The 18,218-nt window shown below is 33.3% G+C and overlaps 1 protein-coding gene across 3 annotated transcripts in view; it reads right to left on the bottom strand.

The window, feature by feature from the left end:
* Nucleotides 1-17,775, bottom strand: part of SYCP2 (synaptonemal complex protein 2) — a 54,732-nt gene extending 36,957 nt beyond the window's left edge. For all 3 annotated transcript variants that reach the window (XM_008012286.3, XM_008012328.3, XM_073005498.1), the window contains exons 1-10: nt 17,614-17,775; nt 17,278-17,302; nt 14,610-14,695; nt 13,586-13,671; nt 12,978-13,012; nt 11,951-12,093; nt 11,816-11,868; nt 10,228-10,273; nt 9,606-9,701; nt 5,205-5,265 (exon numbers count right to left, since the gene is read on the bottom strand). In XM_008012286.3, the coding sequence (XP_008010477.3) occupies nt 5,205-5,265; nt 9,606-9,701; nt 10,228-10,273; nt 11,816-11,868; nt 11,951-12,093; nt 12,978-13,012; nt 13,586-13,671; nt 14,610-14,695; nt 17,278-17,302; nt 17,614-17,718 (736 nt within the window). In that variant the 5' untranslated portion in view covers nt 17,719-17,775. The remainder of the gene's footprint in view (nt 1-5,204; nt 5,266-9,605; nt 9,702-10,227; nt 10,274-11,815; nt 11,869-11,950; nt 12,094-12,977; nt 13,013-13,585; nt 13,672-14,609; nt 14,696-17,277; nt 17,303-17,613) is intronic.
* Nucleotides 17,776-18,218: the final 443 nt, after the last annotated feature.

The raw sequence follows: 18,218 nt of genomic DNA, 5'->3' as shown, positions 1-18,218 counted from the left end.
TACTATTTTCTTAACTTAAACAAAGGCAAACAAAAACAACTTTAATTCCATATAATTACCATGTTTCTAGACATATGCATATAAACATTTCTATTAAATCCACAGTTGTTATAACATGCTGACAATAAACAACACTTGATAAAAATTAAGTTTCAGGAAATTGTGAGGTGAGAAGGATCTAGCACTTGGCCTCAATGAACTTACCAATCCAGTAAACAGAGAACACAGCAAGTACCAGTTTATAGGAAATAGTCACACTCTCCCTCCCTACAAAAGTTACCAAAAAATTACCTGGCACCTAATAAAAGGACGTGTATTACAGATCAGAGGCCACCATGCTCCTGTTCTACTTGTGGCAGGAATTCTATTGCTGGATGAGAAGTCTCCAACCCTGCCTGCAGGAGAAAAACTCTGAGGGAGCAGGATCACACAAAATAAGGAAATTTATCTCTACATCTGAAAAAGCTCTGCAGGCTACACCATGATGTGGCCTACGGCACAAATGTCCTACAGGCTATGAAATGTCCTGATTCTTATGAGGCCTGCCCAAGCAGAAAATGTTTTATTTGCTTTTGCAAAAATATGCTCATGAAACTTTGAAAGTACTAAGAATTAGCAATTGCTTGAAAGTGGTAACCATAGTTTCAAACTCACAGAGTGCTAGTAGTTTTTAAAAGTTAAACAGTGACAAGTTTTCAGGTTTCAGAGATGAAAATTTAGGTGGCTTTAAAGATAATTTTTCGTGTTTTGATGAAAATTAAAACATTTGTAATTTTTAGGTCTATTTCTGCTGATTGTTTTATTCCTCTGATATGCATCTGACTTTTTTTCTATAGCTTACTGTAAATTATATTAAATATAATATTTGCTTTAACTCCTTGCTTGTACATGGTATTAGAATTACTTCAAATTTACTATTTCGCTGAATGCTTTGTGCCTATTTGTACAAAAATGTGTCTACCTATGTTATGGCTACTTACATAGAAATTTATGAATATTTGTTATATTTTAATGATTGCTTTGTTGAAATTCCTGATATTTGCTCTGTCTGGACTATATAATGGCTTGGTTTCCCTTTTAATTAGTTAGCAGTGTTACTAGGATACAAGAAAACATTGCTGTGTTGCTTGCTATAAAATGCAAGTATTTATGGATATCAATATATCAAGATTTTATAACATAAGAATAAATAGAAAGAAGGAAAGAGTAAAAACTATTCTCTCAAAATTTGCTATGAATGGGGAGAAAAATATAGCTTCAGGAAGACATAGGATAAAAGTAAGCTTTTTGTTTTATGACAGACATTTGAGCCCATTGATATAACTGAGAGAAAAGAGGTACTGAGAGGAAGAAGATACAAGAAATATGAATTGATGGAGCAAAGACTTGGAGAATATGTATGGAGAACTCGGAGAGATTACCTTTCAACAAGAGTAGATACATATCTTCTCTTTACAGGAGAGATAAAGGAGGATACAGATGCAAAGATGTTTGGAGATGGAGGGTCTGCAGGGCCAAAATGTATAGGGATTCTTACCTGAAAAATTCATGTTCTTCTGAATTACCACATCATAGTGAAAGCAAAAAAGGCAAGGTTCTTAAGAATAACTTAAAAATTTAAATAGTAGCTGTTGGAGGACTGGAGAGGGATGGCAACTATGGACATGGAAGACTGCCAAGTAGCAGTGAGAGTCCAAAGCTGGAAGTTGGAGACTTCCACTTCTGGGGAAAATGTAGGATATTGTGGCAGGCTAATATCCTGTTTTAAAAAATCAGAAAGATTAAAATATCATATGTTTAAAGGTGTCAGAGAGCTGTACATGTAACAAGATCTCTGGCCTTTTTTTCTCTAAGGAAATTTGCTAATTCTGTTTGTAGGCTTAAGAAGAAAACCTCTGCTGGAGAAAAGAAGACAAGCAAGTATTTAGTGAGCAGTAGTGCCTGGAGTAACAAATAGGACACTTAAAAGCTTTAAAGGCATAACTAATTTTCTCTTCATTCTGGGGCAGCACAAGGAGCTGGACCAAACCTGATAAAAGGCAGAGTTAACTCTCTAATAGTCTCACGGGCTTGGAATCAATGTACTGCCTGATACATGTATCATCTTCAGGCATATACTCAGTGTCCCGCTCAAAATATTTGCCTTTGGACTGAGTAGAGTGAACGGCTGGAGAGCTGAGCTGGAAACCTCTAAGAGGCAGAACTGTATCTCCCATAGTCTCTCAGGTTCAGAAGACAAAAATCTAATAGGCTCATCATCAACAGACTGGGATGGCCACACCTGAGTAATAGAGGCAAACAAGACAAAGAGTAAATTTAAAACTAGAACTAAACACAGACAAACATCCATGATTGGATTAGGCCTTCAGCCCCTCCGCCTAAGAAGAAATAAACTCTTCTGGTGGAAGGACTATCTGGAGCATCTATCATTCCTGTATATGCATTATCTATCATAAAATTACTTGACATGCATAGAGACAACAACACATGACTGATCAAGAGAGGAAACAACAGATCTTTTTAGAAGAAGACTATATTAGTCTGCTATAATGGAACACCTGAGGATGGGCAACTTACAAAAAAAGATTTATTTGGCTCATGGTTCTGCAGGCTGTACAGGAAGCATGGTGCCAGTATTTGCCTCTGATGAGGGACTCAGGAAGCTTTAATCATTGTAGAAGGCAAAAGGAGAGTGGGTGTGTCACATGGCAAGCGAGGAAGCAAGAGAGAGATGGGAAAGTGCGATACTCTAATTAAACAACTAGTTTACTTGAATTAACAGAGAAATTGTAAACATGAAATAATTATAGAAGAAAAAATAATCCCCTTCACCCTCAACACTAACATCATAAACTAGGCAATTATGTCTGCTCTTATAATTTCTACTAACATTGTACTGAAGATTATACAGCCAGTACAAGGCAAGATGGTAGGAGGGACTGACCGTAAAAGTGTTAGGAAGGATGTAGAACAAATGGAACTCTTAAACACTGATAGTGAAAATGTAAAACGGTAAAATCACTTTGGACAACATTTTAGAAGTTTCTTCAAAAGTTAATCATATGCCTGTGGGTCTGAACTAACCACTGAACTCCTCGGTATTTGCCTAAGAGAACTAAAGACATATTTTCAGAAGTAATTAATTATACATGAATATTTACAGCAACATTTCATAATAGCTAAAAACTGGGAACATTACAAATGCTCATCAACAGGTGACTATAGAAACCAAATGAAGTATATCTATACAATGGAATAACACCCAGCAAAAAAAAGAATAAACTACTGATACATGCAACATGCTTGAATCATTTTTTTTAAAGTGTTCTAAAAGAAAGAAGCTGGACAAAAATTGCTACATACTGTATGATTCCATTTATATAAACTCTAGAAAATGTAAAAGTATCAAAGATAAAGAAAACATCAGTAATTGCCTGGGGGTAGAAGGATGGATTAAAAGAAGTACAAAGAAATTTTGGGGGTGATATGTTTATTAACTTGATTGCCATGATGGTTTCACGTGCAGAGACAAATATGAAGAGTTATCAACATCCTTAACCTGATGAAGGTTATCTACAAAAGACTTTTGGAAAACATCATGCTTAATGGTAAAATACTGAATGCTCTTTCCTAAGCAAAGATTGGGAAGTAGGCCGAGAAGTCCACTTTTATCACTTCTATACAATATTGCACTGGAGGTTCTATCCATTGCAATAAAGCAACAAAAGGAAACGAGGGAGGAAGTGCATAAGGATCAGAAAGGAAACAGTAAAACTACCTCTTTTGTAGATCCCATGACTGGTAAAATTAAAGATCCATTCTATTTATAAACATTAGACTGAACACTTGGGAACAAATTCATCAAAAGACTTATACAGTGAAAACTGTGAAACACTGTTGAGAGAAATCAAAGACCAAACAAATGGAGAGATACACCATGTTTATAAACTAGTTACTACTGTTAACAAGTTATTTCTCCCCATATTGATCTAAAACCTGAATCATAATTCCAACAAGCAATCGATAAACCTATTCTAAAATTTATATAGAAGCTCAAAAGGCCTATAATTTCCAAAAGAATATTTTTAAAAATCACAATGTTGGAAGACTTATACTGACTTCAAGACTAACCACAAATCTACCATAATCAAAACAGTGTGGTACTGACATAAAGAATAGTAAGTAGACCTATGATAAATAGAACAGATCGGAGGACCAAGAAATAGACACGCTATTACAGAGTCATGATTTTCAACAAAGAAACCCAAGAAATCCAATAGAAAAGAAAAGCCTTTACAGCAAATAATCCTGGAATAACTGCATATCCATATGAAAAAATGAACCTCCAATCTCTACATCACACCTTAATCAAATATTAATTTGAGATTATAATACTCCTAAACATAAAAGCTAAAACTATAAAATTTTTGTGGAAAAATAACGGAACATCTTAGTGATTTAAGACTAGACAAAAATTTCTTGGGTCACAGAAAGCAATAACCATAAAAATAGATCAAGTAGATTTCAAAATTTAAAACTGCTCGCCAGATATCAATAAGAAAATGAATAAGCAAGATACAGTTTTGGAGAAAATATAGAACATATATCTGTCAAAGGATTAGAATCTAGGATACCTAAGAACTAGATAGTCCAATAAAACATGAACAAAATATTTAAAATATATACTTCACAAAGGAAGATATATGAATGTCCAAAAAGCACATGAAAAAGTGCTCAGTATCACTGGTCGTTAGAAAAATGCAAATAAAAATCATAATGAGATATTTTATGTCTATTGAAATGACTAAAATATATCTTAATATCTAAATTTATAATAGTACTAGTCTGATTTTGTCCACTAGTGTTATGCAGTTCCAGTTACAGGATTGGAGAAACCAGATATTCAGATTTAATCAAGCAAATGGGATGGAAGGTCAGGAGCCTTGAACATAGAAACAAGAATGACAAACTGGATCACTGTTTCTAGACTAGAAAGGGAAGGAAGTAAGTACAGGTGTAGAGTTGGGAGATTAGTAGGGAAACACGGGATCAAGGAATTTGATGAATTTCTGAATGTGAACATCTGAAAATGCTGATTTTGCTTTCATTAGTCTGTTTTGTTAACCCAGAAAGGATGTAATATTTGTTCCATATGGTAAGAATTAAGAAAATTATTTTTACACAAAAAAAAACAAGTTTAATACCTTCAATGCTGTATATTTGTACTTTTTCCTCTGGCACAGTAACTGCTTCCCATTGATGATCCTTAAATTTAAAAACAGGTTTTGGCCATAAATAATTTATTTCTGATTTACAGTTTCTTTAAATATCAAATTTTAAGTTCCATGAACTATCAATATTTTTTTACTGGTCACTAACTAGTTTATATAACACCTTTCTTGCTCCACCAATTAACTACATATTATATATTACATTTAATGTATTTGTTCATTCTTAAAACAAAATGTTTTTGACAATTTACTATCCTTAACCAAAAAAGGAATGACTGTTAATATTTATTAGAGGATACCCTTTTTAAAAATGTTACCAAGTCTTTTTATGTTTTCTTTGAAGTATTTTATGAAGTCATACTCATTCCTCAATTCCTACTCCTACTACCTATTCCAGGTCCTGTAACCACAATACTCATTAACAGATTGTCCTTTGATTTAAACATGAATGTGCATGATAATAACCTAAAATGTTTGCTCCAAGTATTTTCATTGAAAATTTGTATAACTGAATGATACTGAATTCACAAAGTTACAGTAAAAATTAAATACCATTCCTGGCTGGGCGCGGTGGCTCACGCCTGTAATCCCAGCACTTTGGGGGGCCAAGGCAGGTGCATCACGAGGTCAGGAGATCGAAACCATCCTGGCTAACACAGTGAAACCCCATCTCTACTAAAAATACAAAAAAAAATTAGCCGGGCGTGGTGGCGGGTGCCTGTAGTTCCAGCTACTCGGGAGGCTGAGGCAGGAGAATGGCGTGAACCCAGGAGGCGGAACTTGCAGTGAGCCGAGATGGTGCCACTGCACTCCAGCCTGGGCGACAGAGCGAGACTCCCTCTCAAAAAAACAAAAACAAAAACAAACAAAAAAGCCAAAAAATTAAATACTTTTGTTATTTAAGGACAACCCATTCCTGAGAAATTCCTCTAAATCCTTATTATTTTCACTAATTCCTTTCTCTTCTCTACCTTTATCCATTACCTCAAAACCTCAGGATCAGGAGGAAACGGGTGGTATTCTAATTTTTCCCCAAAGCTTTGAGCAGCCTCATATTTCTCTGTGTGTAAAAAACTTGCTCTTTTGAGGAATATCTCAGCTGGCATACTCTATTCCCAATAATTGCTATCATCTACCAACTTAAAACTGATTCTTCCTTATATATCAAGGCACTTAGTTCACTTTTTAAAAAACACACATAATGGCAATTTTCAAACAGATTATTTTAAATCAGAAATCATAGTATTATAAACCCAAAATATGCCCTCACCCAGCTTCAACAGTTATCAATATGTTATAGCAATTTTGTTCCATTTTCACCTCCTACTCTCCCACCATTATACTCCTTCCTCCTCTTGACCTCAATTTTTTCCTTCAACCTCTCCCTATCTGCCCTTCACCATCAATTTATGAAAGCTCTTATCATTAAAATACCTAATAAAAACCCCTACTTTGAGTCCACATCTCATACTATCTCTTTCCTTAACTTGATGTCTTTACTTCCTTAGCAAATATTTTAACTTTCTAGGAATGCCTAAACTCTTCATCGCGTGAGTGAAACTGCTCTTTCATGGGTTACAAGTTTGTATTTAACCTCACCTCTCAGGAATATCTCACTGTGTTGATCATTTCCTCTCATAAAACCTCCTTTCCTTTGTCGTCCATAACACTATACCCTTTTAATTTGTTCCCTTTTGGCCGATTCTTCAAGTATCCTTATAGCTAAAATCTCTTTTACTTATCCTGTAGAAACTGGTTTTTCATAGTTCTTTCATGTAGGCACTCATTAAAAACCATGGTTCTGTCATTCATATACAGATAGCTTCTATATCTCTACTTATGACTCAATTTCCATCTAGCTACCCAAATTTTAGTAATCCTTCTTCTTTTTAAAAAAATTACAAACAAATCACCAAGTTTGCTCAGTTCTATCTCCTCTCAAGTCTTTCTGGATTCTATCAATTTCCATCCATGCCCATTGTTATATCTCAAAACCATCCCACAATTATTTCTCACCTGGATTATTGCAAAAGCCTCCTAACTGCCCCTAGTCTTGTTCCTTTGTAATCCATTCTCCCCAGTCTATTTTTGTCCATTTCCCCTACCACGGGGCATCTTTTACACAAATGTGTTCTCCAGTGCCTAGTACATACGTGACACATAGTTCTCAATAGATATTCATTGAACTGATGTTACCTCTTACTTAAAATTCTCCTTTGGCTCCACACTTCCTATATTTTTCCAATCCCCTATGCCCTCTATATATCTTTCAATTCTTTCAATGTTCTGTTTACTCATTCTTGCAACAAACATAAGCCACTGAACAGCTATAAACAAAAAAAAAAAGTCCCTGATCTTATTAATCTTACACTCTATGCAGGAAAGTAGACAACAAACAACAAATAAACAAAATGATTTTAAATAATAACTACTATAAAGGAAATAAGACAATGTGGAATAATGTGGCTGTGAGGCTGCTTTACATTGAGTAACCTGAGAATACTCTATGAGAAGGCAACATTTGTGCTTAAATCTAATCAGGAAGGACTAAGATGCAAGGACCTGCAGGCAGTGGTCTATGCAGAAGAACTAAGTAGTAGAAAGACCTAAGATTAGCATAATCTGTGTTAGAGAAATAGAAAAACAAATGTGACTGGAACACAGTCATCATAGAAAATACATGAAATATCAGAGAAACAGCCAGAGACCAGGCCACAAAAAGCCTTGTATGCCATGTCAGAGAGACAGAAGGAGGATTCAAGGAGCCACTGTGGAGAATGGCTTTTATGGAGAGCAAGAGAGAATAAAGGAATAACATATTACAACTATGGAAATTCAGGGGAGAGAGGATTCTAACTATAGTTTTGGAAAGAAGAGTCCCCCAGTATCTTGATCAGTGTCTGGAACACAGTAGGTATTAAATACTTATATATGCATTTTATACTTTCCCTATCATGTATACTGCTACAGTGTAATTGATTTTTTTTTTTTTTTTTTTTTTTTTTTTCCTGAGTCTCACACTGTCGCCCAGGCTGGAATGCAGTGGCCCAATCTGGGCTCACTGCAAGCTCCGCCTCCCGGGTTCATGCCATTCTCCTGCCTCAGCCTCCCGAGTAGCTGGGACTACAGGTGCCTGCCACCACACCCGGCTAATTTTTGTATTTTTAGTAGAGGTGGGGTTTCATGGTATTTAATTGCTTATTTTTTTATTTCAATAATCCATTAGACCAAGCTGAATGAAGGAACACTGCCGTATTTATTTCCTTTATAGTAGTTACTGCCATCTAATAACAATACTTTTCTCCCAAAATGAAATACTACTAGACTGGTGCAAAAGTAATTGCAGTTTCTGCCATTGAAAGTAATGGTTTCTGCCACTGAAAGTAAAAGAACCGCAATTACTTTTGCACCTGCCTAAGTAGCTCCTCGAAAAACAATCAGCTTAAAACACTCCTACAAACCTGCAGGAGAAATACACTAATGGAAACTGTCAGTGCTCCCTAAGAAGCAGTGCTAGTCATTGGAACTCAATTTTTAAGCATTCTAAGAAGGTACTTTAAAATGAAAAGCAATAAAGGCATGTGGAAATCCTAAAAAGCATTTGGTTAATGTTCATCTATAAAATGTTTACCTGGAATAAATAGCAGGATTCTATAAGAAACAGACTAAAAAGACTAAAGCCTTATTATAATATCACCAGCCACAACCGGATTAGTAAATTGCTGATCAACTCTTACTCAGATTTTGGCAAATAGACTACACAATTTAAGCTAAATGTATGCAAGTGTATCAAATATGAGGTGGTAGCTATTATGAAATAATGGCTCAAGGATTTTCCTTAGGTAAAACATATTCAGGTCAGCAGAAAATATGACACCTATTTGGAAGATCTGAGCACAGCTATGATAAAGCATAGGAAGAAAAAAAACTAAAATTAACTCCCAATCAAGTCCTATTTCCAAAGAGAAGATTTTATGAATGATTAAGTTAGGACCACTTGTCACTATCTGTTAATGTTTTCAATAGAGTGCCTCTGTATTTGAGTAACTGTTCCCTTTTCTAAAGTCAGTTCACTTTGTTTATGTGAATATAAAATTGAATCTGTCATGAATTAACATTTATTTTTGAAAAGCTTATGTTAAAAAAATTAGTATTAAAATTTAGCATTATTTTTTCTCATACAATAAAACATCAGAAGTAATTTTCATTTATAATTAGCTTGGTAGGTCGCTATGCTAATCAAATTACTAGAGCTAATGTTAAAATCTATGTAAAGACTGGCTAAAACATAAAAATAAATCCACATTCTTATAGTGAGTAAAAATCTTATATATACATATACATAAAGAATAATACCAAGGAAATAAAACTTACATCATTATCTCCAGCAATGTAGAATGAGAGAGTCTGACTCCCAAGATTAAAATCAATCCAAAATTCCTCAAGTTTTTCATCTGATGGTATTTGCAGCTAATAAAATAAACATACAAAACTGGCATATACAATGATTTAAAAATAACAGAAAATTACGATGTTATATTCATGGCTAAAGCAAGAAAACAAAGCTAGAAGGGGAGAGAAGAGAAAGAATAGACAAGTATAATATTTAGATAAATTTAAAAACAATAAAATAAAATGCTACTTTAATATTTTATAAAAAATCAACTAGCTCCAAGAAATCATGAATATTCCAAGTGCTAATAAAGGTTGAAAGTACTAGTTTGAATAGGTTCAGACATGATAAATCAATAATGGTCTTAAGGAAACAGGAGAAAATGTGGACTACAGCCTTTATTTTTCAGTTATTCTTGGCAATGAATATGCTGTTCCATAAAATTTCTCCTGGTATCACTGTCAGATACAGAATACTAGATCAGCTATATTCATGATCTAATTACAACTATTTTTAATGTTCTTATTCATTTTTAACTCATAATTCAATTGACTATCAAAATTCATACAGTAACTAAAATAATGTGTTAAGTTAAAATTTTACCTCATATTTATCAAGAAATGCTGATAAACAAGGAAATGTAAAGACCCTGAAATAAAAAGTAGTTTAAGAAAAAAATAAATAAGCTTTCACAGCATATCTTGTCCAGCAATAGAAATCATGCCTAGAATCAAAAGGAAATCAGGCAGTGGTCATAATAATTGAAATAAAATAATATTTCCCTCTTTAATACTTTCCAAAATACATGTTCAGTGGACATTTATGTAGAGAAAACCATATTACTTTGAGGATACTATTCAATCTACCATTTTGACTAAAATGATTGCACCAAATGTTTGTGTGTGTGATATGGGTTGGTTCTGTGTCCCCACCCAAATCTCATCTTGAATGGTACTATCATAATTCCCACGTGAGGGACCAGGTGGGAGATAACTGAATCATGGGGGCATTTTCTCCCATACTGTTCTCATGGTAGTGAGTAAGTCTCATGAGATCTGACGGTTTTATCAGGGGTTTCTGCTTTTGCATCTTCCTCATTCTCTCTTTGCCTGCTGCTATCCATGTAAGATGTGACTTGCTCCTCCTCCTCGCCTTCCACTATGATTTTGAGGCTTCCCCAGTTACGTGGAACTTTAAGTTCAATTACATCTTTTTCTTTTGTAAATTTCTCAGTCTCCGGTATGTCTTTATCAGCAGTATGAAAACAGACTAATACAGTGTACTATCAAATATAAGCAGTTTCCTGATTTAGCTTATTAATATACGTTTTCACAGAACCTAAATCAGAAAAGAATACAAGTGAATAATTATGTTAAAAATGGTTAAATTTACAGAATGCTTTCTTAGATACTATTTTAAATATTTAGCATATTATATCTCATTTAATCTATACCACAAACATATGAGGTAGTTATTAATATTATATAACAGCTAAGGAAACTGAGGCATGTAAGTTAAATAATTTGCCCAATATTAGAACAGGAAGAGAGGAACTTATAGATTCAAATCCAGGTAATATGACTTCTTGCACAACCCTGACAATACTTTTAATTTCTTTAGTAAGTACAGTAAATGTGAACTCATTCATCCAATAATTGTGTTGAACATCTATAAAGTGCCAGGCATTGCAAATTCTGTTTTTCGGTCGTTATAAAAAAATGATTAAAATTTACATTACATATCCTTTCATGCCCCTCAGAAAGATCCTACTTACTGTATGTTAATTATAAAGGAAGATGATTTGTTTCCTATATATTTACATTCTAGCATATGGATGAAGGAGGCGATTCAAGTAATAAATATGTCTAGATTTTTATTATCCCTCAAACATTAAATAATAATGGATATGCAACTCAAATATATCCAAAGTTATTAATTAATATGAATTAAACAGAAATGAACTTTTCCCTCTAAAAAGTACAAAATAAAACAAGGCCAGTGCAGAATTATTTCAGATTACTGGTGTAGTAATTTGCTAAAATCATGTTATTGTTTTAAATTATCTAAGAACATTTTACACTACAACATACAAGAACAAATAAAGTTAAATGTATAAAGATGCAACACTGGGTGCTCACTCTTGAGCTCTAGTTCTTTGTCAGTAAATGGTTGTATCTTGCATTAAGTTTACCTTCTTTTGTCTCCAAGCATGCCATTTACAAGGTTGAGAAATATCCTGCAATCCTAATTTTAAAGAGAAATACTTTTAAAAAATTAAAATAATTTTTAAAAATTCACAAATTTCTGTTATTGTTACACAACTTACTGTTTCAAATTCAGAGTCCTTAATTCTTTTAAATGCCTTAGCAATAAAATCCATTGAAAACCACTGATGTGCCAGTTCTTGCCTTTGTTTTTCTGTGGTCATTCTACATAAAGCTTCTACAATGCCTACCTGTAAGTCATAATCTATTAAAAAAATAGTTAATGTTTGATTTACAATTATGAAAATTAAGTTCATAAAAGACCAGATGTTTTATAAGGTATTAGAATAAACAAGAGAAGAATATATTAGTGTAATTTATTAATTTATTAATATTTTCTTCATATGGATTAGAAATCTCATCATTTGAAGAATTAACACAGCCCAAATAACAAGTGTGCTAACAGAAGAAATAAGTAAAATTTTTTAAAAATTTGAGACTTCTAAATATTCAAAGACACTGCCATAAAATGCGAAGTAACCCATACAGTTGTAAGTTACAAATTCTGTTTTCCTCTCATGTAACATGTTTAGTTATCCCACAGTACTTTAAACCATGATTTATTCTACATGTAAATCACCATATTACAATTCATTCACAAAAAGCTTAGAAAATAAATTTTAAGTTATTTTAATAAACACATTGTTTAAAAACAAATACATCAATACCAAGAATATTAGACATCCTAATTTCATAAAATACTGTCTGAGGAATTTCTTAGCACAAGTAGTTCAGGTCTATTGAAAAATTAAGATATTATATTACGCTATTATGTTAAGCTATTAAGTTTTAATTAAGCTATTATATTAAGCTATTAAATTAAGCTATTAATTTAAGCTATTATCTTAAGCTATTATATTATTCATAAGTCTACCATTAGGTACAAATTGTATGTATCTAATGCCTACTGTCATAAATTATTTTTGTCCCAAAGATAAATTTTACTTATATTTATTAAAAATTGCTTAATTGTACCTAAAGTTTATAATTACCTCAGTCTCACATTGCTATGCTAATATTTTAACTAAAAAATACTATCTGCTATTCATAAATATGGAAAAATTTTAGATTTTGAAAAGACATACTTACCTCCAGCATCTAAAATCCTTTCTCCCATACTACTCCTGTGAATCAAAATAACAGATTATAAAACGGACCAGTATCAATTAAAATAGGAAGTCCACATGTTTAGGAGGAAAAGAAACTTCACTAAAATTTACAATTGGCTAATATCACTGACTTTTGCAGAAATTATATACATATACTAAATTATATTAAAAAGCTGCAACAGTTTATCAGTTTCATTATTAATGCAAACTCATGGTTGTCTTACTGTCTTATAAAACATTTTTAAATTATTGATTTTAAGAATAAAAACAGCCGGGCGTGGTGGCTCACGCCTGTAATCCCAGCAATCTGGGAGGCCAAGGCGGGCGGATCAAGAGGTCAGATCAAGACCACGGTGAAACCCTGTCTCTACTAAAAATACAAAAAATTAGCCGGGTGTGGTGGCGGCCACCTGTAGTCCCAGCTACTCAGGAGGCTGAGGCAGGAGAATGGCATGAACCTGGGAGGCGGAGCTTGCAGTGAGCCGAGATCGCGCCACTGCACTCCAGCCTGGGTGACAGAGCGAGACTCCATCTCAGAAAAAAAAAAAAAAAAAAAAAGAATAAAAACAATATAGTACAGATTATTACATGAGAATTAACATTTCTTGGTTATAGAGTATTTTCCGGGCATCTTGAGGCATTTTGTCAAGCATAGCATTCATTTTTTTAATTATCTAGAAAAGAAAAAAAGATAATGCATTAACTTTATATTCAGTGAAACACTATTTAGAGAAATACTCTAAGCACATAAACTTAGAAGCCTAATTTTTTCTTAATCAGAGTTTTATTATAGGAATGGAGTAGGATGGAGGAAAGAATATATAAAGTATAAAACAGGCCAGGCATGGTGGCTCACGCCTATAATACCAGCGCTTATGGGTGGCCGAGCTGGGCGGATCACTTGATGTCAGGAGTTCGAGATCAGCCTGGCCAACATAGTGAAACCCTGTCTCTACCAAAAATACAAAAATTAGATGGGCGTGGTAACGCGCACCTGTAATCCAAGTTACTCAGGAGGGAGGCAGGAGAAGCACTTGAACCTGGGAGGCAGAGGTTGCAGTGAGCTGAGATTGCGCCACTGCACTCCAGCCTGGGCAGATAGAGCAAGACTCTCTCAAAAAAATAAAAATAATAAAGTGTAAAATAATGAATATAAAAACATTAACTATAGAATATCAAAAATAGAATATAACATGACTCCTGTACTTAAAGCACTTGTACTTTTTGCAATAAAAGTTATATTTATTTTAACTCCATTAGAAGATCTGAGGAAGCCAAAAATGTTACTTTGTTCTTATGATGATAGTATATGTACACACATAAATATACTAATACAGATTATTTTTAGCATTTAACTACTTAAGCACCCCAAAAATCTGGGTGGTATAATTTATTTCCATTTGCGCTATATGCATATATAAACCCATATGGTTATAAATTTTCAGTAACTATTTAGGAAATATGTCAGGCAATAGATTGTTAAGATGATAGAAATATACTCCAAGGTAAGTAATTTAGTCCTAGATGAAATAAATTTTCAATTTAATTGCTATTGATTTTCTTCACTTTCTCATTTTTAGTTTTTAAAACACAAACAAATAAATGACTTTACCTCTTGCTGAATACAAATATTCACTCTTGAGTCAATAACCAGGGAACAAATGCGAGGTACGAAACTTTCCACTACTTGTTTTTTACCTGAATAAAAGTGTTAAATTATTGATAAATGTTCATTTCAAATCCTCTCAACTGTCAGTCTTTTCTTATAAGAGTTAGCAGAAAGGGGCCAGGCATGGTAACTCAGGCCTATAATCCTAGCACTTTGGAAGGCCCAGGTGGGTAGACTGCTTGAGCCCAGGAGTTCGAGACCAGTCTGGGCAACATGGCAAAATCCTGTCTGTACAAAAATTAGCCAGGCACCTGTAATCCCAGCTACCCGGGAAGCTGAGGTGGGACAATCACCTGAGCACAGGAGGTCAAGGCTGCAGTGAGCCATGATTGTGCCACCGTACTCCAGCCTGGGTGACAGAGTGAGACCCTGTCTCAAAAAATAAAAATAAATAAGAGTTAGTGGAAAGGATATACTACTGCAGTTCAGAAGAATGCCCACTAGGGCTTGGGATGAGAAAGAATGAAATTAAGTCCTAATTCTATTTGGCCTTGCAAAAAACACCATTCAACAAATGTGACTGATTTTAATACTGTCAAGGGACAACTCCAGATCTAGTTTCTAACTGCAGGCATATAAGGAGGTATTTTCTTTTTAGATTAAGTAAATATAGTTCAAAATTGAAAAGTTCAAATCTGAGGCTTTTACCAAAACTGACCTCATTAATTTTTAGTTAAACATCAAAAATTTTTATACCCATTAAGACCAACACATCTTAACCCCAATGAAGTTCTAAATGATGTGAGCCACTTTTAGGTTAACACATTTTTGAAAGATGAGGCTTTATCAATACTGAGTATATTCAGAGGAATGTGTACATGCTGTTTCATAATGCAAATTCTAAAAATAACTTTAAACAATGGAAATACTGTAACAACAAATGTACAATTTTCCAAAGTGACTACATAAAAAGAAAAAAAGTACTTAGATGAAAAGATACAATTATTTACTTTAAAAATCAGGTGGATCACTTTATAATTAATTGCTGGTGTTTAGGACTGTTTTTCCCTAAAAACTTAAAAATTTAAACAACATTGTTATGTAGCAAAATCAATGAAGAGGTAGGATTATTATTTAAATCAACGGCAATCTGTTTAAAACTTTTTGGCTCTGAAGGCAGCAAGTACTTTATCTATAAATAATTCACCACCCTCACTGACCAATCCTAGGTAAGTCTTCTTCAGTCAACACAGAGCTAAAATAACTTGGATCTGATTGTTTGGCACAAGCAGGCCACAAGTCAAAGAATGAGTAGTAACATATTCTTTATTCTCAATTTACTATTGAAAAATTGTTCCATTAGATCAAAGGTTGGCAAACTATGGCCCACAAACTAAATGTAACTCACTGCCTGTTTTTGCATGACTGTATTACTCACCAGCAAGTGCTCTGTGAAAACTATTTGAATCTATCATGTTTTATTAAAACAGTACTGTCAAAGGTGAACATCACTCACTCTCGTCAATTTAGCTATGGTCAGTTATTTGAATTTTTGTCAGAAGCAGAAGCTGAGTATTCCGACTTTCCCTACCACACAGCAGTCCAATGGCAGTGGGGTTTTATTGTGACTTTTTGATATCCAGCACCAAGACCGAAATTTTTCTGAACAAGAACTATCCTCAACCCTTATTGTTGAATACTGAATGGTTTTGGTAATTAGCACTGGCTGCAGAGTTGACAATGTTTCTAAATGAACTAGGCACAAAATTACAAGAAAAAATAATGCTTGTATCATGAACTTAACACTGCAATGAAGTCATTCTGATAACTAAGGTGATCTGAAAGGCAAGTAATGCTATGCTGCTTTATACACTTCACAGGCTGTCAAAAGTTAAAACAGGAAGCAACATCTCCATTACCACACAAATTTGCAGGTGATATATTTTTTCAAAACTCCAACTACAGGTCTAGCAGTGTTTCTGGGATTTGTTTTAAGTACTAAGGAAATTTCCACATTTCAAAATTCATTTAATTGTGCAATTGGGAAGCTTCCACATAACCTTCAATTGGAAGTGATCAATCTGCAATGCAATGACATTCTAAAATGCAAATGTTAAGAACCTAACAGTTCTATTAATGCCTTTCAAGTGATGAACACGCTCAATTAAAAGCATGTTTATGCAGTGATACCAGTATTTGGCATTGTCTGCATGAAAAGCCATTTTCTAATGTGACATACATAAAACCTCATTATAGATAGGGATTAACAAATGAACATTTACAATCAATTTTGCAAACAAAACACTAACTCTGAACCCTAATTAAGTGAAATGTTATTCTCTCACAAAAAGAATGCAAGTTTCCTTATTAGTAGACCTATATTACAAAAAAATTGTACAACTATTATATTTTCAATGGCATCAATAAATTATTTGTAGAAATTTGTTTTTCTTTCTTGTTATACAAGTACCTACATAATATTCTTAATTGTTTTTCTCTTGGACTACAAAGTCTAAAATATTTCTATCTGGCCCTTTACAGGAAAAGTTTGTTGATCCTTGAATCAGATAATGGGTTCTTAATACTAGGACAATACTATGGGAATTGTAAAATTATACTAAAGCTCTAACGGTAATTTATTATTCCAATAGAAAATAAGTGTTTATTATACCTTCATCACTGACATCATGTATGACCTGAAAAAAAAGTGAATAATATTTAATTTACAAGTTACTATATATTACAAACCATTACAATATTATAAACCATTACAAATGGTACTGAAATGACAGATTACATTTTAACTCATAGCATATTTATTTTTTATTAACTAACCATTTAATTATATTTACCAGAATAAATGCTTTATACAATCTGAGCAGACCAATCCAACCAAGGCACCAACCAATCTGTTAGTGACTTTTAGGCTCAGGGCACAGAGATCACAAATTGTTTTTTAAATAAACACATGCTTTATAAACATCAGTGTAATCAATGTGATTTTTACCAGCAGAAGATCAACTAAGTCTTCTATCATATTTAGAACAGCTTCATCTTTTGAATTTCCTTGACTCTGAATAATCTCCTTGGATTTTTCAAACCAGGCAACCATGTAAAAAGAGGAATGAACTTATTACTTTGAGTTTCATTTTAATAATTTTAAGAATGTACTTGTCTTTGTATAAACAGTAAGCCTAGGAATAAAGACACACTGAAACTAAAATTTTAGTATTGTATCAAAATAAATTCATGTTTTTAAAGATCTTTTTTTTTTAAACTATCTTTTCCCATTGTTTAAAATGGGAATAGATGGAGTTAATCTTCATTCCATGTAGCAGATCCTTATTTCCCCTTCAAATTCCTAGTTAGGGTACATTTATTATAATAGAAAGAAGTAAATTATCATCACAATTTAGACAATTTTTGATATTGTTACTATATGAAAAGTTTTCATATTATTTTATCCTAATCAATTCAGATATTTGAGTACATACATCTCAGATACTATTCTAGGTGCCAATAATGTAGCAATGAACAAAACAGACAAAAATCAATATCCTGCATTCTAGCATGGGAGACAGATAAACAATATAAAAACAAAAAATGAAGTTA

Source organism: Chlorocebus sabaeus, chromosome 2 (genome assembly GCF_047675955.1).
Source record: "Chlorocebus sabaeus isolate Y175 chromosome 2, mChlSab1.0.hap1, whole genome shotgun sequence".
In the NCBI taxonomy this organism is placed as follows: domain Eukaryota; kingdom Metazoa; phylum Chordata; class Mammalia; order Primates; family Cercopithecidae; genus Chlorocebus; species Chlorocebus sabaeus.
The sequence above is the reverse complement of the archived record's forward strand: the minus strand, read 5'-3'. Positions and strand labels throughout refer to the sequence as shown.